The sequence below is a fragment of the Protopterus annectens genome, chromosome 10.part0, assembly GCF_019279795.1.
Source record: "Protopterus annectens isolate FY-2018-M chromosome 10.part0, PAN1.0, whole genome shotgun sequence".
NCBI lineage: Eukaryota > Metazoa > Chordata > Ceratodontiformes > Protopteridae > Protopterus > Protopterus annectens.
Window position 1 is genome coordinate 1,714,465,901 of NC_056744.1, and position 26,336 is coordinate 1,714,492,236.

The following is a 26,336-nucleotide window of genomic DNA, read 5'->3' on the forward strand; positions in this document are numbered from 1 at the left end:
TTGTTAAGTTTCATTTGGTAAGTAGGAGTTCAGCTGTAGAAAAAGTGGGAAGAGGGAGGTTTGGGGTAGTTACTGAGAGGTGGTCATGGAAGGGCATGGCTATCCGCCCTCCTCTTTTCTTTGTCTATCAAGTCGTAGGATGTTATATCCAGGTGGGGTAATTTCACTATCTTTATTATATGGTTTCAGCCAGGTTTCAGTTAGGGTGACTATGTCAGGGCTATAGTTAGCTAACCAGGCATGGAAGTCCTGTACTTTATTTACTACACTCCTGAGGTTGATAGAGCAGAAAGATGCTTACTTTTTTAAGGGGGTATGATTAGTAGATGTTTGTATAAGAGGATTATTATTTATGGTAGGTTGGGAGGGGCCTGAGTTAGGATGGATGTCTCCTGATGGAAGTAGTGGTTTGAAGTAGAGTAAATGTTTAAAGGGGAGACATTCTTTTTCTGCTTTTATGTGGTTGGGAGGGAGGGAGATAATTTTTATTTTAGGAAGGGGAGTGGCATAGTTTGGGTTAGGATGACTGGTTTGCAGAGGAGTCTGGGTTTGGTATTTGGATGTAGAGTACTGTTTGTTGGGTAGAAGTAGGGTGGGGATAGATGTGTGTGATAGGATGTGAGGAGGTATAAGAAGTAAAGTATAGGTATCAGAAGTAGGGCTTGAGGTTTGAAAGGCATGGTTTGAAGGCAGAGTATGTGCAGAAAATGGGAAAGTTGAGGTGTATGAAGGTACTATAGGGGAAGAGGTGTGCCAGTAAAGAAGTAGTTGGGAGGGGCAGGGGAGTTGCTGGAAGGGGTGTAGTTCAGGTGGAGAAGTATAAAGGAAATTATATGGGTGGATGGGCGGGAATGGGGGTGGGAGGAGAGTGAAGTGAGCTCGAGCGTAGCAATGGCGAATGGATCAGCTGCTGAATGTATACTGAGCAGCTGCTGAATGTGAAAAAACTATCAGTCAGCCCTTTGTCAGATTAGCTCAGGATTTCTTAAAGATATTGGAAATTATTCTGTTTAATCACAGGAAGTTATATAGTATTTTATTGGGGTAGTGAGATCTCAGAGTGTAGTTTGAGGAGCAGGGTCAGTATAGGACGTCAGGGTCTCAATGGTACTGTGCTCACACTGGTGACAAAGAACCTCTACTTCAGTGAGGACGTACGGTCAATGAATATAGAAAGGCCTTAAGCCATATTTGTACTTACAACAGTGGAGTAGTTATTCATCAGTGGTGGCAGAGAACCTCTACTTCAGTGAGGACGTACGGTCAATGAATATAGAAAGGCCTTAAGCCATATTTGTACTTACAACAGTGGAGTAGTTAGTCATCAGTGGTGACAGAGAACCTCTACTTCAGTGAGGACGTAAGGTAAATGAATATAGAAAGGCCTTAAGCCATATTTCTACTTACAACAGTGGAGTAGTTAGTCATCAGTGGTGACCGAGAACCTCTACTTCAGTGAGGATGTAAGGTAAATGAATATAGAAAGGCCTTAAGCCATATTTGTACTTACAACAGTGGAGTAGTCAGTCATACTTTCTTTTCAGTCAGGAAACAATAAGAAAAGGTATTAAGTACTCTGACTTGCTTGTATTGTATACCTTTCTTACTGAAATAAATACATTTTACCAAGGAGTTCTGTGGAAATTAGGAAGACAAGAATGTATCAGAGAAAAGGTTTAGTAGAAGTAGGAAAACAGCAGAGCATACAAATAGTTCTCACTGTAGTCTGTCTTTATATGTTGTGTTAAGAACAGAAAGGGGGTGGGGGGCAGCTAATGTCCTGAAACAATCAGGAAAAACAGTAAGTACTTTGGACTTACTTGATTTGCATAACTTTCTTTTCAAATAAAACACACTTGTAACCAGGAGTATGTGGGATTTATAAAAACCACAATTTGTAGGAGAAAGCATTTAGTAATACTAGAAAAGCAGCAGGGCTTTCAAATAGTTGAAACAGCTTACAAAGGGAGACTGCTGTTAGGAAGTATAGTACGGGGAGGGGGCAAGCTAACGTCCGTGATGGAGTGCTTTACTTAAAAAGAGAAATTAAACAAGGGCTGGCAATTAATTTTGTCTAGAGGATGAAACATGCTTTCTGAATATTTTGAAAATAACACTCATTTTGGTTGCCCAGTTTTGTTAAAGATCACTGCAGGCCAATAGATCGAACTTGGCTTGGCGGGGATCCAGGGAAAGTATATTAAAAGGAGAAATTTCTGTATATTTTGAAAATAACACTCATCCTGGTTGCCTGGTTTTGTTAAAGAGCACTGCGGGCCAATAGATCAAACTTGGCTTGGTGGGGATCCAGGGAAAGTAGATTAGAAGGAAAAAGTTAGGTATGAGCACTCCATCCAAGGAGACAAGCAGCTACACCAAGGGGATTTTAAAAAAATGAATAATGAAAATGAATATTTTATAAAGATAAGTGGGAATGTAGGTTTCTTTGCTGGAATAGAATGAGAGTGAAAATGGAGTCAATTTTAATTAAAATGATATTTGAATAAAGATTGAAGTATAAATGAAGGATGGACAGAGAAGATTTATAGTGGTGAAAAGCTGCTGTCTCAGTGTAAGAGCTAAACTGGCTGCAGTACATATTCCACCAAAAGTATTGAGACAATATTAATAATAAATATATTACCATTTATTGATAATAAAATACATTACTGGAGAAGTTGTAGGATTTCATCAATGATTTATGCTAATGGCTGGAAACTGAAACTTGGTATGATCTAAGCAAGACTTCTCTGGAATGCCAAGATATCCTAGAATAGCGGTTTAAGGCAGATACACAAATAAATATATATATATATATATATATATATATATATATATATATATATATATTTGGACTGATTGATGTAATAGAAATAATACGGAATGAGCTGGAATGTACATGTTTCTCAAAGTAATATGACTTTTGGGCAAGATAAGACAGATGTTAGATATTGAAAGAATACTGCAACATGGTGAGAACCATGAATTCATGTCTTGTGATTGTTTCAGACCATGCATGTACACAAATTAAGTTCTGCAGCCAACTGAAAGAATATTTTGACAAACATTTAGCATTTTCTAGTACGACTTCTGAAAAGGAAGTTGTTTAATGTTTAGGTAGAACAAAGTGAAATATTATTATATTTGAATCTAAGTAATAAAAAGCTTGCAAACAATTAGGAGTGGAGTAAATGTAGACTGATGATTAGAAATGCTTTCAAAATGAAATCAAATGAGATATATGGTAATAGTCACAAGAGGTACCCAGAGACCTTAAAAGTAACGGATTTACAGAAGTGAAAATGTTTAAGTGGAATACAGCAATTTGAAAATCAATTGAAAGAAGCTAGACTGTCCATGTCAAAGTACTTAGAAAGTATGACTGAACACACACTCTGTGGGTATGGCATAATGATTAAGGTTTTCACCTCATAGATAAAAGGTACAGGGTTTGGTTCTGACCTAGGGTGACTGGCTAGGCTTGAAACAACTTTTCAAAACAGTTAGTGTAGTATTCACCTTTGGACCTATAAATAAAATTTATTTTTTGACAAAAGACAGAGCATTGGGGCAACAAAAGGTTGAATGAATGATAACTAAAATCAGGTTTTATGAGAATGGCAGGGTAGTAGTAGCACAGGAAAAATTATACATGATAATGGCAAAACTGCTTATAGTACACTCTATGGACAAACTGTAAAGGTTTAAAATAACAAGCAAGACATGACTTTTTATTTGAGACGGTTACACCTTCCTCAGTTAATATACCTAGAAGCAAGGGTGTTAACATTGTAAAAAAATGATAGTAAAGAAGCAACGCGAGACTAGAATATAAAAGAAAATGGAAATGCTAGGGTTCCAGTAGAAGAATGGAAAAAGGAAGAAAAGGAGAGAAAAGGAGATGTTAAACGTCTGTCTGTTACTTCTCAATGAAACGTCTCTGGGTGTAGATGTGTCCCTGACCTGGAAAGAAGCATTAGCGGTAGTTATATCAAAGGACGGGACATGTGATCTGGATCCAGGACCATACAGACTCATTTCAATCCTGAATCATGACTGCAAAGTGTTTATGACGATTTGGGCAAAACGATATTGGCAAAAATTATAGACCTGGATTAGTCTGCAGTTATAGAAGTTAGGCAAACATTTAACAATATTATATGCTTACGTGGAAAAAATACAAAAAGAAAATAATAACCACACAGTGACCATGTTGCTGAATGCTCTGATGAAAGACGCAATACAAATACCGTAACGTCTTTATGCTGGTGTTTCAGATGAACCTGGATAGAAGTCATTTTTAAAAACAATGACATTATGGACAGAGTCCCTGTTTTCCTTTGTTAATATTGGGTAAAACAGTACAAATTCATAAAGATTGCTTTTGGCATGACTTCCAGATTTGAAGTAGCTGAAACAAAAGTCTTTCAAATGGAAGAGGAATCCTGAATAAACAATGAATAACTTAAATATGTGCAAAGGAATCTGCACTTGCCCAATACTTTGCAGACAAGATCAGGCTGAGAACACCCGAACACAGCTAGGGAAGTAAAGAATACAGTAGCCAGTATGTACCACTCTCGGCATGTAAGTGAATGTTCAGTTACTGGTATTAAGTACAACTAAGTAACATCAACAGTAACACCTACGCAAGCAGCATGCTTTAGTGAAGTTCACACGATACGGATCTTTTGTCTGTTTTATGAGTGCTTCATTCTGGTTTGGAATAAGAAGATGCCAAGCCAATGGACTGTTGAAGAATTTATTCTTTAATGTTTCTTCAAATTCTTATTTAGCAGTTAACAGATTCCACACATCTGTTCAGTTTCCATTGAATATACATAGTCCTGAACTTTATTATTTTATTTATTGTATTTATTTTGTTATTTATTTACTTTGCTGCTGAAAGCTGCTGTACCTTTGGATTAACAGGTACAGAATGCTAGATTGTGATTGCAAGTGTAGACATAATCGCTGTTATTAGATCATCTCGTCTAGAATACTAGGTTTTGCATATTAAGAGTGGAATCTTTTTGATAGCCATTGCATATATGGGAGAGGTGTACATTTCAGTAAATCTTTTCACAGTAAACACTCGTGTCGTGATTTCATATGACATCTCCACAACAAGAAAAGTCAGCTAGAAATCAGGCCTAAAAGCATTTAAGACTCCATTTTACACAACCACACAGTTGCTCGCCAACCTTGAAGCCCATTCGTTGTCAGAAATGAAAAACAAAAACGTAACTTGCCCTACTGCTTCTATTTCGCACTGCAACCTTCCCTTTATATTTCATGAGCTTTCTGCTTCTTGCTGTTGCTAGGGAATGAGTCGCTGGATGGCAAAAGAACAAAAAAAAATAAATAAATAAAATGACTGGTCAGGTGCATGGACATCCCCCACAGCGCTTAGCAGGCTGCGGCTCCTTGCTTTTTCTTTTTTTTTATTCTCAAGTAAACGACCCATGGCAGCAACAGCCATAGCTGTGGGACCCTTCTGCTGCACTGGCCATGCCCCCCCAAGTTGCTGCCACCAGAATTGCCCCTATTATAAGTCAACACTGGGTGTTAACTACCTAATTTGCTTTCTCCAGAGTTATGCACCTTCAAAGAATGCATATTTCAGTAACAAGATTGTTAAGGAGAAAGAGAACAAAAATACTATTTCCTTGTGTGCAAAACAGCTTGAGGAATTTTTGTATCACATTAAATTAAACCCAAATAAAATATTCTTATAGAACCTCATTAAACTTCTGTCTGGGTAGTACCTAGCAGTACAAGTGATATTAGAGAAGGTCGGTTTTAAATCTAAACTGAAGCACTGTCTGTGGAGATCCTGTCCAGGGCTGATTGCTCTTCAGAGCAACTGCAGGCCTTGGCTGTCGGGTCTTGAGTGCACATACTGTAACAGTGATCTAGTTTTGTGTCATGTTGTGTGTATTCCTTCCCCCTTAGCAGTAATTCTTCTAATATATAACCATCACAGTAGCAGGACCCACATACCTCTCAAGTGCATCTACAGATGAATGTTCTTTGTTAAAAGAATTTGAGACATGCTTTCAAACATAGTTTCAATGTATAATCTCTCTCCCAGTGCAATAACATTTTCAGCATCCTTAAGGCAACTTTGATGCACTGTCTTTTGTAAAGTCTATTTGTGCGACATGTACCTTGCATCATCCATTACTACTTGTCGACACGTACCTTGCATCATCCGTTACTACTTGGGCAACATGTACCTGACATCATCCGTTACTATTTGTGCGACGTGTACCTTGCATCATCCGTTACTACTTGCCGACACGTACCTCGCATCATCCGTTACTATTTGTGCGACATGTACCTTGCATCATCCGTTACTACTTGTCGATACGTACCTCGCATCATCCGTTACTACTTGTGCAACACTTACCTTATATCATCCATTTTTGCAGATTTATCAGAACAAGAGCAGTGTGATCCATTTGCTTGTTATGTTGAAGTTTCATGTAATGCATTGTGGGATGATGTTGGGGTTGTAGATAGGCAGGTCATTGTTTGTAACTCTTAAGCTAGCATGAGGGGCACCATGTGGCCCACTGAAAGTTTGGTCACCACTGTCTTAAAAGCAGTTATCAACTCATCTTTACATCTTGTGTAAGGCACATTGCCTTATGACTTAGCTAGCCACCTTCCCATTTCATAGGATCATAGGAAGTTACTAGGCTATTGGCCCTGCGGACCTTACAAGCCTAGCCAAGTATTTAGCTCATCTTCCAACTAGTCAGCACCCAATGCCCTTCTCCAGCAGGGACACAGGTGGAATCCCAAGGGTGTATTTTCTGTTCCCCATCCAGTTATCTAGGTTGTGCTTAATAAGGGTTAATGAGGTACTCTGCTTGACATGGAGAAGGAGTCTATTTCGCATAAGGGGGAGTCTCTGGGAAACAAATCTGTCCTGCCAACAGGTCCTATTGATGTCACAGACCAGGTTGAGGTTGTGCATGTGGGGTACTCGAATGGAACTTGACTTGCGGATATGCAGCAGTCCCATCAAGGAGGGGTCTGATATTTCTTTGTATGCCAGACAGAGGTCACCTTTGAGGAGTCTGTATGAGACTGAGTAGAGACAGGGCTTTTAGCCTGTCTGTGTAGGGTAGATGTTTGAGTCCCTGAATTCTCCTGATGAGGAACCTCTGTGGTCTCTCCAGCTGCTGCATCTTCTTTGTGAGGTACATGCCGAAAAGGGCATTGCACTCAATAATGGGTCTTATAAGGGAAGCATACAGTGATGTTATAAACTCCTTGTCCCTAGGTGAGATATCCTTCCTAATGAGGTGGGCCATGTAAAAAGATTTCTGTACAATGAAGGCAATATAGTGGTGGTCAAAAGTCAGGTTGCTATAAACCTGGGTGACCAAGTCCCTCACGACTGATTGCATGCTTAGGACCTTGTTATCAATGTGATAATTTGTGGGGACATCACTCTCCCTAAAGGGGATGATGATGCATTTTTAGCATTTAGTTTGAAGCCATGTTTCTGGCACCAGTCATTTGTTTGGGTGAGACCCTCTTGGAGGATGTCCACATCACTAGGGGAATTGATGACCATGCCCAGCTTGCAGTCCTCTGCAAACTGGGTCAGCCATAGCCCACTGGTTTTGGTCTGCACCTCAGAAAAGTATATCCCAAACAACAGAGACCGCAAGACCGATCCCTGGGGTACATCGCTCATTACAGGTCTATTGCTTGAGGTGGCTTCCCCTATTTTGACTAGGTGGGTTCTGTCACTGAGCCAGTTTGCTACCCATCTGGTAACATACAGACTGATGCCTAATTGAGAGAGTTTATCTATTATACCCGAATGGGGAATAGTATCAAAGGCTTTGGCCAGGTCAAGGTAGGTGGTGTGCACAGTCTTCCCCTCATCCATGGTTTTAGTGACTGTCTCAAAGAAGTTGACCAAATTTAACAGACATGACCTTCCCTTGATGAAACCAAACTGTGTAGGATCGAGTGTTTTGGAGGTTGAAAATGTCCTTGTTAATGAGGTCCATGATAATCCATTCCATGGCCTTGCAGATTAGGCTAGTTAGGTTGATGGGTCTGTAATTTCCTGGATCAGTGGATGCTCCACCTTTGTGCAAAGGGATGACAGTTGCTGTCCTCCACTTGGCTGGGATGAAGCTGGTACTCAGACTATGGTTGAATAGGATGCCTAATGGTGCTGCAATTTCCTGCCTTGAGTTCATGTAGGGTGCGGCCTGGGATGTTATCGGGTCCCATGGAGGCTCTATGTTTTGCCTGTCAGGGCAGTGATGACTTTCTCCCTAGAGATAATGGGAGGGGGGGTGGGTGCTGAGGATATCCTGATTTACTGATGAGGGGGACAAGGGATGAAGTTTTCACTGAACCTGTCTGCCAGCAGGTCGGCTATATCTATGGCTTTTGTGTATGTGGTGTCCTTGACCACCAGTTCTGACCAGATTTGAGTGCTTCCTTTGAGATTGCGGACATCTGTGAAGAAGGCCTTATGATTGTCTTCAGTAGACATGGCCAGTTTGGATTCAAAGTTTGCTTTGGAGGATTTCACTAGTGCTCTTATTTGCTTGTTCAGGCTAAGGAGAGATTGCTTCCAGTTAAGCACCTGCTCCTTCTCGGTCCTAGGCAGCAATGTTTTCATTTTATTATAGAGTTTATTTATTGCAGACTTCCACCTGACAGGTTGACTCTTCCTTGAGGAGGAGGAGGCTTTTGTCCTGTCTGGTATTCCTGATTCCATGCAACTATATAAATGCTCGTATAGTACTTTGGTGTAGGTTTTGACATATGTGCCAGTTCCTATAGAGGGGGAGCGGGCTGTAAAGCTGTTTATACCTTCTTTCAGGAGGTTGTAATCGGCTTTGGAGAAGTTTCTTTGTTTGACCAAGCTAAGGGGGGTTCTGGGGAAATGGTGTCTTTAAAAGTGACCGCTTTGTGGTCGGATCTTACCACGGAAGATGACACTGTAGAGATGCTGCAGTGGTTACTCATGTTGGTTAATAACAAGTCTAAGATATTATCACCTCTTGTGAGGGTATAAACCAGCTGGTCTAAGGCATTTGCATTGATGAAATCAAGGAATCTCTGGGCATTTGTGTTCTGGCATGAGTAGTTCATCCAATCTGTGGTTGGATAGTTAAAGTCACACAGGATCAGGGTAAAGGGTTGAATCCTGATAGATTCGAAGAGGTCCAGATAGATGGAGTGGACATCATGAGTCAAAGTTGGGGGCCTGTAGCTAGCTATGAATTGAATAGGGGTCTTGTCAATGGTTAACTGGACCTGGAGTGTCTCCTGTGTGTCATACTGTTTGACCAACCTGCAGGGGCATGTGTCTTTAATACATATTGCACCTCCACCTCCTTTTGCTTTGCTGCCCCCAGTTTGGGGTCTGAATGTATGGAAGGATGAGTAACCTGGTATGGCTGGGGTGCTGTCTGCAGCTTTAAACCAGGTTTTTGTGACTACACAAATGTCAGCATCTTCCAAGGTTAAGAATGCATGCAATGAGTGCAGTTTCATGTTTAGACTCCTAGCGTTTAGCAGCATCACCTTTAATTTGCGGTTTGATGAAATTTTCATGTTGTTAGTTTTGACCTCATGACATTGCCTAAAAAAGGCACTATGGAGGAGACAAGAGCCTTTGCCAGAAGCCTGAACCCCAAGGGAGACAGATGCAGACCATCTCTGGCAAAACATCGTAGTCTGTCGATCATGTCTTCCCAGGCTGTCGTGTACTGGATCTCCTTTGAATGACACCAGAAACTAAGCTGATTGTTAAAGTCAGTCATTTTCTGTTTGTACTGAGGCATCATTCTGGGCGACAGTAAAATACAGGTTAAGGCTAGGAACATACCTGCCTGGGACACATATTCAGCAAGCTTGATCATGTCTCTTCATATAGCCCAGGGAGGTACATCTGAAGTCATTCACACCAACATGAACTATGACAGAGTCATAACTGTACCTGTTGTTGAGATACTTGAGTGCATGGGTGAAATGGCGGATTCTGGCACCTGGCAAACAACTAACCATAACTTTCTTCTTATCCAGCCTGGTGAGGCGCACATCTGTGTATCTCACAATGGAGTCTCCTATGACTAATATGTTGGGTTTATGTTTAGGCCTTAGTGGCTGTGAGACACAGGTGTTTGGACTATGTTTGGTGTGGTGTGGTGGACAGTGGAGTTTGCGTGTGTTTTTGCCTAGGAGGTCTCTTTTGTTTGGGCATATTTTTGTTGAGGCCCTCTGCATATGTGGGTGTGTGTTGTATAGGTGTGGGTAGTGTTTGAGGTGTGGTGTTTGTGCTAACAACCTTCTCAGTGCTAGATATACTGGCTTGTGAGGGAGAGAGTATAGACTCTAGGTTCTTAATGTAAATGCATCTCTCACAAATTTGACAAGTATGTGGCTACATGCCTAAGATTTTCTCTAGAGATATTGTTTAATGTTATTTTTTTTATTGTTGTGGCATTGTGTGAGAGGGCATCTATTTATGTGGTAGTTCAAAATCAGGGACAACACTGAGCTGGAGTGGGGCTGGCTGAAATGCACAAGGGAGGGTACAAAATGCATGTATCACCGCAAGTATCAAACTCCTTTGCTATATCTCTGACTAGGAATATGGCTTGTTGTTCATGGTAATTCTTAAGAGAGAGTTTAATAATCAGAGATTACTGGACTATATGGCTAAGGATGGATTGGTGTATGGTAAGGTACATCAGATAGTGAGGGACTTTTTCACTTCCAGCTTCACATAATTGAATGCTCAGCCACCACGTTGTACTGGCTCCTATTATATGCTAGGGGTCATCTTATTCCTATTATATGCTAGGGGTCATCTTTGTACTTGCTGTCCCTCACAATCTTCCAGAGAGAACATCATGGCTGATTGCCCACCTCTTGCTCACTAGTTTAGTTAGTTTGTTCTCCACTACATGTCACAAGTTTCACAATCATTTGCTTTGCCACTGTGCTTGCCTTTAGTCATTCTGTTATGTAAGAAAAATTTACATGGACCTAGTAGTGTGCACATGTTTAACTTACTTTCTGTTTTTCTTGTTTCTTAGAAAGAGGATTGTAGTTTGGAACAATACATTACACGAAAGAGATGGAAGCAAATCCTGAATGTCTTAAAAATGATGTTATGGTCATCCACTCGGCAGTGTTTGATACTAACTTGGAGGTCAACAAAGAAGTAGGACTTCTGGAAGACATGGAAGAAAACACTGGCTATCTTAACAGTTATGCTGCAACCAATCTGGCAGCAGCAGTATCAGCTGATAAGTCATTGCCTGGAAAAGAAGAAGCTATTGGCTGTCTAACAGTGAGTTTTATCATGTTTGCTTTAGCTTGTGTTGCTTTTTTTAGAAAGTGGAATTCTGAGTTTGTAGCTGATATGAAGAACGATTTATGAAGATGACTTACCAGTAGTCTAAATTAAGCAAATCAGTATAGCTTTGCACTGAGACAGATGACAAAGGCTCCCAGTGACTACTGCAGTGCTTGGAAAAAAAAAACTTTCAAAGCAACCTCCCCATGTCCGAGGCACCCCTAAACCTCTACATATCAATCCAAGCCTATGAGAAAACTTTCCTACCTTCATACGTCAGTGATGTTGCACTTAAAATCACTGATGTGTTTGATAAGTTGGGAATTACAATTCACTGATATAAAGGTGTGCTCTTATTAAAACAATGTCTTTGATTTATATACAAAAGTTCTGCAGGTGGCTGAAATCTGTTAACTATTAAACACACATTTTTGTTGACTGCAGAAGTATATCTCTGAAGAATTATTACAGAAGGTTAAGCAACAGTCTGACAGAACACAACTTATTAAAAATTATACTTATTTCTATTTGCGTACTGATAGTTCCAACTGAGTCTACATAATTAACGATGGAGACCCAAGGGAGAAAAGCCACTACACAGTCAAAAAGTACAAACATGGCACTATAGAGGGGTACATAATGGTAAGGCATGCAGAGATATTAACATGTTGTAATGTGAAGTAGATCCCTTTAAGCAGCATCCATGTAATTGGTATGCGTTTGAGTAAACTTGATGGTGTCTGTCTGTCTTTCTAACTGTGTTACCTTGCAAATACTGTCACTGCTATTTGGTACTTAGTTGTGCTTTTTTTGCATTTTCCAGTTTGGATCCTGAATTTTATACATTTGTGGCAAGGGATCCTCATGATGTTTCACTATTTCTTTGCTGTTCCACTATTTGATTAAATGTAAATTTATACTTTGTAAGATTTGTGACACTCTTAGTCTCTTCTTTCTCTTCTTTTTTATGGGCCTACAATTTCTAGGCCTTGCCATTTTCTCATTTGGAGAGTTTACAGTGTTACTTCATTATTCCAGGTTTCAGAGTTGACAAGCCAGTGCCTGGGCAATGTTGAAACCCAGATTTCTATTCTGCATATGTAGGTGAGCATTGTAGACTCTTCCAGGGTAATGTTCACTGGATTGTTCGAAACTTTGAGAGGAGCCTATATCTACAGATTTGACTTGTTTTACTTTCTTAACATCCTGAATATATCCCTAACATGATAGCTGTGGCATGCAGACTATATCCTAATGTTAGATTTGGCAGCCTGAAAATGTTCATTAGATTCAGGTTCCAGCAATGATGCACGCATCCTTTTTCTCATGTGAGCAGGTATTTTATTAAATTTGCACATAAAGGCACAACATAACAACAGTTTATGACTGAATATCCAGATATGTTGTCTAGAAAATTTTATTATAAAATCTTATTCTGTTATAGAGATGAGACTGAACTGATGGTTTGTAGGGGCTTCAGTAGGCCTACCTGGCTATAAAAATGTACAAGGTACAAAACGATTTGATGTGTATCTTCTAAGTGTGGTTATATGACTTGTGTTCAAGATATGGAATATAGTACTGTACATGTCCAGGACACATTTGTATAGAGTTAATATTGTATCTGAAGCAAAAAAAGTTTTTTTTTGTTTTTGTACAAAAATGCCTTTGGTGATACTGGAAAATACCACCACTAAAAGAACCCTTGCTCTTGTCCATGGTAATCTGGAGGTGCACTTTTCATTCTTGAAGCTATGTTTAAACAAATATAAGGACTGACAGTTCTAGCTATGCCCAATGGTTGAAAGTATAAATCCCCAGGTTTTTACTAAAAAATGTGAATGGATAATCAATATATGGCCTGTTCTACATGAGATCTGAATACATACTTTTATAGGCATCTCACAATACCAAATCTGTATGTATTAGGGGTAAGTATGGGACATCTTGTCAAGATGAATAATACAGTACATGCGCATAATGCAAGTCAGGTCTCTTTGCTAAGTCAAAAGAGCTAATAACAGTTACATCTTAAGTATATGGTCTGCAATAAACAAATCTAGTATTTTCTTCTCTATTTTTTTGTATCTTTGAAAGTTTATGTTTTGCATGATTTTAAATAGGTTTCCTTTAATTACAAATGTTTTATTTTCTTAGGTTAGTTAGTTTGTGAAAGAGTAGCTTTGTTTTGAGAATACCTAATTGGTTAATCTGTTTTTGTACTTAAGATTGTCTTTTCAGAGTAACACATGAAAACTTACAATATCTGAAAAGTGTACTTCTTTGCGTGTGCATGTATGCATTTAGTAACAGAGATAGAGCACTGATCTGAATAGACGTTTTTGAAACTCAGCCTGCAACCACTGTCTGGTTAAGGTTAAGTCACTTACTCAGAGTCGCACAGTGGGTAAATGGAAGCTGCAGGAATCAAAGTGTGTACTAAAGGGTGAAGGTAATTAAAAATGCTAATAGCCTTAATGCTCTGTGCTAACTGCCAAGCATTCACTTTCTGAAAGTGTGGTGTTTGGTGTACAAATTGGGCTGTAGTTCTAAAAATCCAAGTTATAGTTCCCCCATGTGTTTACTAATTTGAAAGCTAAAATTAAAAATTATGGCAAAGAGGTTAATGGGTTCCTGGAAGAGTATCTAGGTTCATAGCTAAGTGCTAGGCTAGCTGCCCTTATAGGTTCAGAGGTAAGTACTAGACTAGCTGCCTTTATGGGTCATTTTAAGGCTAGCCAATTTTTCTTCCAAAGGTGAGAATCAAACTCTGTACCTTATGTCTGTGAAACTAACACCTTAACCATTATACCAACCCCTTAGACACTATATAAAAGTAGGTGATGGCTAAGGAAGATCTAAAGATGTGGTTCCAGTAGACTGATTCAGAGGGAGCAACTTCATATAAAACAACAAAGCAAAAACTCATAGTTGTAAAGCGGAACATTTACTAAAGTATAGTCACGGGAAGACTAGGGTTGGATTCATAGTGACTGTGTACAGCAACATAGTGTGGTTCCACATAAAACAGCCCTGCATGATTCATTATTTGGACAGGCATTACTTATCAAATATAAGATAACAAAAAGGAAGCAAGGAAACATGCAACAACATCCAGTTTTACCCATTCTAAAGACTTCAAAACATTGCCTGTGATATAAACAGGACCTGCTAGAGAGACAGGTATGTATCCCAGAGAATACCCCTTCTCTGGAATAGGCTCCCCAGCCATGTGAAGCCGAGTTCCTCCCTAACTCAATTCAGGTGTAACTCGGGCAGTTGGATGGGGAACAGGAAATTCATCCCTGGTTTGGCAACTATGTCTGTAATGGACACAGGCAGCCTATAAATGGTTCATCTCCCAGGCCCCTGCTTACACTTACCAAAGGTACCAGAACTTGTCAGAGGTTTGGGATGCATGGCTAGGCTTAAAAAGGCTCTTGTTGTTGTTATTGTAGTAGAACCTATATTGGTGATGTTACTTCTGTTCCATGACTATACAATAAAAAGGTAGCATATGCTATCTCCGTAAGCCTGGTAACTCAGAACTGCTATGTAACACCACTTTCTCCATGAAGTAAATACATAGCATGTCACTTAGTAAATTGCACAGTGTCAGCCTAACCCTCTGAAACGTCATCCAGCTTGCCTGAATCACCTGCTCCACCGCTGTCCTCTATCTCCTAGAGAACTTGTTTTATTATTTCTGAGTAGGAAGATTCAGTTTTAATCTCTATAACAATGAAGAATAGACCAATATTCAGCATTTACAACAACATAAAAGTTGACAAAAGTCAAAAGAATGCTGAAATGTAACAGATTCAGATCAAGCACAATGCCAATGCCAATGCCCAAAGTGGTATAAATAATCACCTTTAATATAAAACCATAAAAATCTCATGTAACATTAAGCGCTTTCATCCACACTAAGGTGGACTTCATCAGAATAAATCACACCATTTTAATGTGCATTTAAATACCCCATTTTGGTGCCAAAAGTTCACAAAAAAGTTTGAAATTTTAAAGTGAACCAGTGCCAGTAAATAAATGAATGAAAGAATTCAAACACAACGGCTGGACCCACTCGAACACTTGGACCATAAATAACCAGTTGTATCACGTAAATTTACGTGATACAACTGGTTATTTATGGTCCAAGTGTGATACAACTGGTTATTTATGGTCCAAGTGTTCGAGTGGGTCCAGCCGTTGTGTTTGAATTCTTTGGTTTGTCTTTGTTTGTTTGAGTTAAAATAAATGAATGAACACTACATACATTTCGTCACTTAAACTCACCCCTACCAAAACGCTCTGCCAATATATTTATATATAGGCTTATATATATAAACAATGTTATTGTATAACTATTATTTACATTTTATATAAAAATAAATAAATCAATTCAAACAACTACATGTTCTGCTTAAACTTAAATAACTATACAAGATATAATAATAAAAAACTACAATAAAAATACACTATATAAATAATCAATATATGCCTGTGTAATGAGATCAATTCATTCTAACCACAAAGAATGTTTATATGATCATATGATCTTATGTCTAAGACTCCCCTGATAAATACATTATATACCACATACAAATAATCATATTTGTGTAAAATACAACGGAACACTGAAGTAGTGTTCAATAAACCCTACCACAAAAGGGGAAATTATGTGATTAATGTACTTAAGACATAAGATCATATAAACATTCTTTGTTGTTAGAATGAATTGATCTCATTACATAGGCATATATTGATTATTTATATAGTGTATTTTTATTGTATTTTTTTATTATTATACCGTGTATAGTTATTGAAGTTTAAGCAGAACATGTAGTCATTTGAATTGATTTATTTATTTTTATATAAAATTTAAGTAATATTTATATGATAACATTGTATATATATATATATATATATATATATATATATATATATATATATATATATATATAGATATAAATATATTGGCACAGTGTTTTTGTAGGGGTGAGTTTAAGTGATGAAATTTATGTAGTGTTCATTCATTTATTTATTGGCACTGGTTCACTTTCCAACAATACATGCATATGAAGTGATGGCAAGGCTGCCTGTGATCATTCAGCTCTTCCAACAATACATGCATATGAAGTGATGGCAAGGCTGCCTGTGATCATTCAGCTCTTCCAACATTACATGCATATGAAGTGATGGTAAGGCTGCCTATGATCATTCAGCTCTTCCAACAATACATGCATATGAAGTGATGGCAAGGCTGCCTATGATCATTCAGCTCTTCCAACAATACATGCATATGAAGTGATGGCAAGGCTGCCTGTGATCATTCAGCTCTTCCAACAATACATGCATATGAAGTGATGGCAAGGCTGCCTGTGATCATTCAGCTTTTCCAACATTACATGCATATGAAGTGATGGTAGAGTTGTCTGTAGATATTATAGCTGTTTTGTGTGGCTACTTTCCTGTGTGGTTCAACTTTACGAATAAATGTCAATGATTCGATTCTGTATAGACCACAGTGCGTATCACTATTTTATGTAAGTGCGCCCTGTGTTTCAGTAGTTTTAGGAATGTAACACATTCGTTTTTATAAGCAAACAAACAAAACACACCTAAAACAGAATCTAAGAAGTCAGCGGAGACAGCACTAACAGGCTGAAAACAAATAAAAGAAAGAATAATTAAAAAAACGCTTCGAGAAAAAGGACTTGGAAGAAGTGAGTGTCGGCCAAAGACAAAGGCAATGAGAATAAAACATTTTCAGTTCTGACAGGCTAACCGAAAACGATCAGTTAAAGACAAAACTGAAAAGAATGGTGTTTGTATAAAGAAAAGAAAAGAAGCTGGAAGAGCCATTCCCTTCATTCATTTTTATACAGACATTTATTGGAATTTACCACACAGCTCTCACTATAATGCAAGCATCAGCATTTTGCCAGCATTATTATTTAAAACAAGACAGAAGTCAAATTGCCAAATCAAATAAAAGACAAAACATCCATGCATAGAGAGTGTCACCAATAGAGATTCATCTGGAAGACTCACCACTAAATATATTGACAACCATATTTATTCTTACCCTCAGCCTGTGTGATGCAGCCAGTGATTGGAATGTGCTGAGGTGTAGTACTGTAAATAAAAGAAAGGAGGACATCTGACGTTTTCTTAGTAGTTAGGCCTACTGGAAAGTGCTTTACATACATAATACAGGAAGAGATGGCATCAAATTGTCATACAAATGCATTTTAGCAAGTCTTCAGGGTTCAAGTTTTAGTGACAGGTAAAACTACATTCATCATATTGATCACTGCTGCAGTAGTCTTGGCTATACGGCTTATGTCCTCCCAAAGATATAACAGCCGGCCAGCTTCCATAGTTTCAGGCCACCTTCCATACACCCAAACTATCAGGCAGCTCAAGCTTAGCTGACTGAAAAGACAGGTTTGGATGCCAAACCCTTCAGAGCTTTCCTGCCATTGAAGAGGGGCCTACTGTGCTGGCTTTTGAAGATCGGTGGTCGGTTTGTGCTGTTCCTTAGCTGGGCAGATACGTTCCCTTTGGGGAAAAAATGTCTGTTAAAAATATTTTATCATATTTTCCTGTTTTGGAATGTTGTTTTTAAGCTAGGAGTTGTGTTTTAATGAACTGTCATGAGACACTATACTTTTACATGGGACTGCACTTTTTTCCTCTCAGTTTTAAAAGTGTTGTGTAAAGTAATTGAAAAGCATTTTTCTTGTGGATAAATTCTTTTGTTTTTTTTTACTTCCTGTAGATAGCAAAGTGTTCTAAAGTGCTTTTTACTGTGTTCTGGTGTGAAAAAGTGACTTTTAAAGACTTTACATTTTACTGGCTTTTGCTGTTTGTTTTTCTGCAGGAAAGAATAATTTTTCAGCTTAACCATGGAACACACTACTGGTCCCATAGTTTGTCCTTCCAGCCACAAAAAGAAAATGTTAAGCAAACTGCCTTTGCCACCACTGCAGGCTAGCAATTTGTCTCAGATTCAGCTGTGGCCATAGATGGTTCTCCAGACCACTTATCTTTTACCCCAGATCCCTGTAGTGTGACACCTACAGACACTATGGACAGTAGATTAGCTATGTCCTATGTGACTGTTGGGGTCCCTCAGTGGGCAAGAGCACTCGTGTTGGCCCTGGAAGAGGGAACAGGGAAGACTTTCCTGGTAAGTCAGAATGTGGTCTCCATCCCTGGGGAAGCTGCTGCTGCTATTAATAACCTTGCTGATTCCATGTTTTCCTGTCAAAAAGAAACAGAAAACTAAACGTGTATCTGCTTCTCCTCAAATTTCCTTAGACAAGAGTAGTTTACTGAGTCTGTCTGGGTGTAATTCAGGCTATTGATCCTTCTTATAATGTGATTTCTGGTAAAAGAAATAGGGATACCTATTTCTGTGAAGAGATTCTGAATTTGGACAGGAAGATGAAGAGACAGATACTTGGTTTCTTCCTCAGTTTTCTGATTCAGACTCAGAAGAGTGGTAAGTTTCTGATTCTCCCTGTGAGGTTTTTCTTTCTCTGAGACTGTTTTCAGAATGAGCCAGTGTTTTTGGTTTGAAAAAAACTAAGATTTCTCAGTACCTCAGTAATTAGTATGAGCTGTTACAGATGGAATTTCCAGAACCTTTACCCATTCCTCCAGTTCAGTCATCTTCGGAGGATGTGTGCGTCACTGCCTGTAATGTTCATGAAAGTGTGCTTGCTGCCTCTAAAAAGGCAAATAGGCTGTGTAAAGTTCCTCAGTCTTTTACATTTTTATACATTCTTCTCAAACCTGACTTAGCAGCTGTGACTTTAATTAATCTTACTGCTGCTAAATGTTTAATTCCTATCCTGCTCTTTCTGTCAAGGATGGGAAGATTATTGATAAGTATGGGAAAAGTGTATACTTCTGCAACTTTGATTTTGATATAGTGAATCTCTAAAATATTTCAGTCTCTTTTTCCAATTTTTTTTCTAAGGATTCTTTAACCCCCTCATCCAGTGTTGGGGAAAAAAAAAAACAGAATAAATAGTCTCAACAAAATGCAGGTAAACAGATGTTTAAGCAGAAGAATCAGAGGAATTTCAAAAAGAATTCAGTATCCCCCAAAACTAAGGACGGTCCAGCAAGTCAGAATGAATAGTTAAAGAGACCTTGTTCCATCTGTGGAGAGTTCCTCAAGAAGACCTATTTGCCTCCTTCTCTCTGAACAATCAGCTGGCAAGATTCTGCTCCAGAACTCCATACAGTAAGTTATGGAAGGCAGATGCCTTTTCCTTTCATTGGACAGGAATGTTCCTGTATGCTTTTCCATCACTTCCACTGACATCCAAGGTACTTCTGAAGATTCAGAAGGAATTCCCCAATATCATTATGGGGACTCCCTTCTGGCCCAAGCAACAATGGTTCTCCCTTGTATTGAAAATGGACATGGGAAACTGCCACAAGCTTACCTCACAGAGTGGATCTAGTCACACAAGATCAGCAGTGTTTGATGCACCCTGACCCCTGTCATCTTCAACTAACTGTCTGGTTAATAGGGTCTTTATTCCCTTTAGACACCTGCTTACTGAGGATGTGCAACAGATACTAATAGAGGCAAGAACGCCTGCTACTAGAACCTCATATATTAGCAAATGGAAAGGGTTTTCTAGGAGGTGCAACTTAACCAGAACCCATTCAGGGTTATCGTTTCTCTGGTTTTACAATATTTGTGTGAGTTGCTATCATATGGCCTTTCTTGTTCATCTATTAAGATTGATCCGTTTATCATTTCAACATGTCTTCCCATGGCACCCCTCTTTCAATGCATCCATATGTAAAATGCTTTGAAAGGTGTTTTGCATAAGAGACCTTCAAGAAAACGTGTGGATCCTCCTCGCAATCTTATTTTTTTTTTGTCAGAGAAACTAACATTTGCTCCATCTGAACCAGGGAGTCAAGCTAACTTGAGGTTCATAACACAGAAAACAGTTTTACTGATTTCTCTGACCTCTGAAAGGAGAGTATCTGAGTTGCAGTCTCTTAAGATGAGTCAACCATATCTCATTTTCCAGAGAGGCAGTGTTTCTTTGAGAACTAATCCTTTTTTATGCCTAAAGTGATATCCGAGTTTACTTTAAGCCAAACTATCCATCTTCCCATTTTCTTTCCTGAACCTAAAATTGAGGGATAAAGGACACTCCATACCTGGGATGTGCACAGACAGCTCAGGTGCTATCTTGACCGAACCAAATGTTTCAGATCTTTGGATCAGCTGTTCATTTCTTCTAAAGGTAAGAAGATGGGACAGCCAGTGTCGAAACTATTTCCAAATGGATGTCTCAGGCTATTACCTTTTGTTATTCACGTCACAGCAAAACTATTTTGGACAGAACAAGGCCCCCTGTACCAGGGCCATGGCTTCATCTATGGCTTTTTGGAAATGGTTGGATTCTACAAGTATTCTATAAGCAGAAACTTGTTCCTCTAGCCATACATTTACAGGGTATTATAGGCTTGATTCCTTCTCTAGGTCTAAATCAGGCTTAACTAGGACCATTCTCCAGAGACTCGTGGACCCTTCCACCTGCCAAATGTACTAGGCTAGGCTAGGCCAGTCTACCCATGTAGCTAAGGCTACTTCAGCAGTGATCAATACGAAGAACATAGTACTGATGTGTATGTAAATGTACCGTAACAGTTGAGCGAATGATCACTGCTGCAGTAGCTGCTCCCTCCCTCCATTCCTCCTGGTTTTGGGTGTGTTGTTTATGTCAGGGTGTGAACACGTATTTTTTGTTGTTCCTAGCATTGGCCTTTCAGGCTTCTGTGAACACGTATTTTTTGTTGTTCCTAGCATTGTCCTTTCAGGCTTCAGTCTTGTTGGCATGAAAGCTCTGATGGGCGTGGCACCCAAACCTGTCTTTTAGTCAGCTAAGCTCAAACTGAGTAATGGTTTGGGGGTGTGTGGAAGGTGCCCTGAAGCTTTGGAAGCTGGCTGGTTGCTATATCATATGCAGGATATAACTATATAACCCATGTAGTTAAGGCTACTGCAACAGTGATCATTCAAATATCTACTTTTACAGTAAGCTTACTTATATAACTGTACATTCTTCATCATCACATGAGCTAGTATATAATGTCACCACTCTGATTAATAATAACCACTAGATAAGTCCAGCAACTGTTAGCACAGCTGTTGCTGATGTCTGTAGCTCAGATGCCAGAAGACAGCTTATCAAAGGACGGGTATGCATGATAGAGGTACGACTGGCAGAACTGGTGTTACAAATATATTCATGTATGGCAATGTGGGTATTATTAGGGCATTTGAAAGAGTAGATCAACAAAGACTGATTTTGAAGCTCTTAGAATTATATGTAGACCATGTCTACTAAGTTTTAGAAATTGAGGTCAAAAGCTAAATGCTGATTGTTCACTCAGTGACACAAAACAGGGAATTAATAATATACAAGGAGAGACCTGTGAAAAACAAGATCACCTACTTACAGTACTAAGTCTATGTTCCAGCAAAAAAAAAAACATTAACTTATGTCATTATTTCTTCACTTTCTTTCAGTAGTAGTGACATACAAAACAAAAACCAGACTGCAGCATTAAAAAAACAGGCTGTACAATGCCTGACACCTCAGTGAGTGCTAATCTTTGGTCTGAGTTTCTTTGTATATCTGACACTATTCAGTGCATGCCATATTACCTGCATATCATAAAAAGGAATAAAACACTCTCCAATACAGGTGTGTATAGCATGTTTTGCTTGCTTTCTGATTCTAAAATTGATTTGAAAGGACTTTGTCAGATTGGACAGATCTGGTGCTACCATGGCCTTGAGCCGCATAAGGACAGTGTCAGAAAATTCCGCCAGCATTAATGTTTGCATAAGGTTAGCAAGCAGGAAAGTTAATTAAAAACAGTATTATACGTGGCATATGAACTGATACTGAACAAAATAAAATACCAAAGGATTAAAGAGTATGAAATTTAAAGTAAAAAAAGTGTTACACGTGCAACAGGAACAGGTAAAGAAATCCGGTAATCTGTGGTTTCAGATTAATGGCATTTCTGTGAAGTTGTGTCATCAATTTATGATTTGGGGAAGTGTACAATCTGTAAGAAGAAGTAGACCCATATATATGTGTGTGTGCTTGTGTGTGTGTGTGTGTGTGTGTGTGTGTGTGTGTGTGTGTGTGTGTGTGTGTGTGTGTGTGCATGCATGCATGCGTGCTTGCGTGTGTGTGTGTGTGCGCGCATTTGTGTGTGCATGCATGCTTGTGTGTGCACGCATGCGTGTGTGTGTGTGTGCATGTGTGTGTGTGTATGTGTGAGTGTGCGTGTATGTGTGTGTGTGAGTGTGTGTGTTTGTGTGTGCATATGTGTGTGTGTGTGTGTGTGTGTGTGCGCATGCATGCGTGCTTGTGTGTGTGCGTGCATTTGTGTGTGCATGCATGCTTGTGTGTGCACGCATGCGTGTGTGTGTGTGCATGTGTGTGTGTGTGTGTGTATGTGTGTGTGTGCGTGTATGTGTGTGTGTGAGTGTGTGTGTTTGTGTGTGCATACGTGTGTGTGTGTGATTGTGTGTGTGTGTGTGTGTGTGTGTGTGTGTATATAAAATATACATGTATATATGTATGTTTATATAATAATGTAAATAGAGGTGAGGCTCCATACACCTTCATGTCAGGTCATGTTATGTCTCCTCACCATTTTGATTATTTTTCTCCATACCCTTTTCAGTAGTGTAACCTCTTTCTCCCTACAGCTGCCAGATAAAAGGTAACTTATCTCCTTCCTGTCCATGGTACTACACATTCAGTTTTCCCTTCCTGCTGTCCTGTTACTCTGATTTTATTAGTTTATGCATTCCGTTGTAATAATTCCAAAATCCTTCGGCTCCTATAGCTTTTTGAGGCTGAGCAACCCTATTTATGTTACAACTGCATGAACTTGGAAAAATTTAAGCTTCCACCACTTTGACTGTGCCTCCAGCCTCTTTAGCCCTACAGCTTTGGGTCAGTATCAAGTTCTAACCCCCAAACTCGGTGCCACCTGCAAAGAGATTGATCCAGTATCCTATGGATAATATAATGTTAGAGATAAACCCCGTAAATTGGCTGAACCTACAACTAATCCTGTGAGATGCCACTTCTTACCCTTTTTTGCTAAGAGTTCCACCTTCACTCCAATTGTCTTTACTTGTGACCCAGCTGCACAGTTTATTACCTCCTTCTAATCCCTCATTTTTACAGGAAGCCTGTGGTGTAGGTCCAAGTCAAAGGCTTTGCCGAAGTCCAGAACATGTCCGCAGGGATGCCTCTGTTCACCTTGCTGATCAACCAGTTATAGAACAAGAGCAGGTTTGCCTGACAAGATCTTCGTACTGTGAATCCTTGCTGAAGTTCTTTAATCAGCTAGTTTTGCCTTAATGTCAGGACCTTTATTTTTATTTTATTTTACAGTTTGTTTATCTTCATCATCATTTTGCTTGTTACTAAATTTAGATTTACTGACTTGTATACCCTGGGCTGCTCCCTGCTGTGCATTCATAGGTGGGTATCACTGTTGTTTGCGTCTGGTTTTTGCGGTGCCACCTGCCACCTTTAGAGAACCCTTACATTTCATTAGACTTTAGTCTAGTGCTCTGGCAGGCTTCGTGAGTATCCTGGACAGAATGCGATCATGTCCCTGCATTTTTCCTTCTTTAGTGCTGATAATGTCTTCTGCACTTCAACTACTTTGACATAATTTATTCATTCCTACGACATTTGAACAGAGATGAGAAGTATTCATTTAAAATACTCAACATTTCCCTAGCCTGTTTATACATTTATCCTTTCCAGTCAAATTCAACTGTGTTCTGTTTTTGTGTTCCACATACAAAAGAAAGTTATTTTTCCTTCCTTAATCCCAAGGATTTCTTCAAAACAATCTATTACATATATGAGGAGTAAAAAATACCAAAATGAGAATATGGCAGTCAAGCTTCTCACTGCCAGTATTGTGAATTACCACAGGGCAGTAACAATGGAGATTTTCACTGTGGGAAGCTCCCAGCACTTTTCACACCCTCAGACCAAACTTTTGGAGCAAAAAAAAAAGTGCTCCTCTCCAAGACAAGACTGAGAAGTAAAAGATCCCCCCGAGACCGAGATTGAGAATAAAAAAATGCTTCCTCTGGTAGTACATTACTGAATAGCACCAGTAATTGACAATGCTGGTACTTTCATTTCTGCATTGCAAGTTGTACAAGTTGTATAGCTTGTGACCAGCCTCACCGTAGATCCAGTTCTGAATCTCCATGTTGTGAATAATATTTTATATGTAGGTAATTTATACTTTTTCTCATTTTGGGGATTGATCTATTATCCTGTGATTAGATATTTGGATATTTATGCATGAAAGTGATATATCTGTGAATGTTTACACTATGGAAGCCCACTGGGGTCAAACTGTTTTGCCCCCCCCCCCCCCGACATACAGTCAACTGGTTTAAAGTTATTTCTGTGGCACTGGAATTTCTGGTGTACCTACTAGGACAGCTGCTGCAATATTTAATGGCACAGAAGGTCTATCTATGTGAAAAAAGGACTCTAAAGAGACTGGTATGACACATAGTGTCAGATCTAACAAGATGGTGAAGATCACATTTTTCCACTATTTTAAGAAGTGGCAGAGTGCAGAAGGTTAGAAGTTACTGTGGTGCTGTCTTTATGTTGGGGTACTTCCAGGGTCTGTTTCCAGCTGTCATCTGGATATAAGAGATGATTAAGGTGGATAATTATATGGCTATGGATCTTTAGGAGCTCTTCAGGAGAGTTGTCAGAGTTATTTCCAATTCAGCCACATCTTTCTTAACTGCAGCAGAAGTAGATGGCTGTATAAATTTCCTGGATGGGAGCCAATTCACAAATGGGTCTAGAAACATATCGAAGACACCTGCTATCAAAACTTGGGTACCATTATCAAACCACTTCTTGAGTTGGTGGATCATGCTGATCGTTTTATTAAAGATCTGTGGGTTTTCAGTGTTGTTTACTTCTTGTGAATGTATTTTTCCAAGTATCCACCTTCCTGTTTGATCCCTATTTTCTTCCAAGTACCTTTGCAAACTACTATGTGAAAGGACAGAAACTGCCTTGTTCAACGAGGTTGTTAAACATAAACCATTGCCATTGGTGTAGAGAGATATAGCTCCAGGTATGACCTAGGTGACCCCAGTTTGATGAGCAGCTCCGGCACCTGTTGGAGCTGTCAATAGATAGACTAGGAATTACACTGCTTGGGAACACCTTCTATGGTAGAATTGTTGGTGGGGACCAGGGATTATATGAAGATGTTGTCTACAAGATGATAGGCCATAAGGCATGGACAACAGCTGCAATGTCCAGTAGTGTATGCCAACAGTTTGGATGCTGCAGACAAATACAAGGGGTAGTAGGGACTTACAACAAAACATTCTGTCCCCTACCATGCAGTTGACAGCTACTCCTCCCAGAATGCTCAGATGTTACTCGCACAGAGTGACTGGGCCGTTAAGAACTCACCCCGAGGAAGAAGTGGGTCATGAGTAGATTGTAGGGGAGGACAAAATAGTCAGCAGAGGGACTGGGCCAAAAAAAAAATGCATGTGTGTGTGTGTGTGTGTGTGTGTGTGTGTGTGTGTGTCTACATTTATATATATGTATGTGTATGTGTATGTAATACATATATATATAATAGTTGTAAATGTATGTGTATTTTATATATATATATATATATATATATATATATATATATATATATATATATATAAATATATAAACAGTCCAAGCAGTGTAACACAGCAACAATACCACAAGGTACAGAGTCATCAGGAGTCGTTCGTGTAAAAAGTTTATTTGGTGCAAACTAAGCAGTAAAACACCTCTGGTTAAGCGCTTTCATCCATATAACACTGGACTTCATCAGAACAACAATATAACTAATTTAA

The 26,336-nt window shown here is 39.1% G+C and overlaps 1 protein-coding gene across 2 annotated transcripts in view; it reads left to right on the plus strand.

Moving 5' to 3' along the window:
* The window catches only part of LOC122812764 (zinc finger protein 501-like), a 114,819-nt gene that overhangs the window by 34,426 nt on the left and 54,057 nt on the right, over window positions 1-26,336 (plus strand). Inside the window, exon 2 of one of the 2 annotated variants that reach the window (XM_044084840.1) lies at window positions 11,091-11,347. In XM_044084840.1, the coding sequence (XP_043940775.1) occupies window positions 11,132-11,347 (216 nt within the window). In that variant the 5' untranslated portion in view covers window positions 11,091-11,131. Of the gene's footprint in view, window positions 1-11,090; window positions 11,348-26,336 lie in introns of those variants that run through there. The other variant, XM_044084841.1, reaches the window with a different exon arrangement.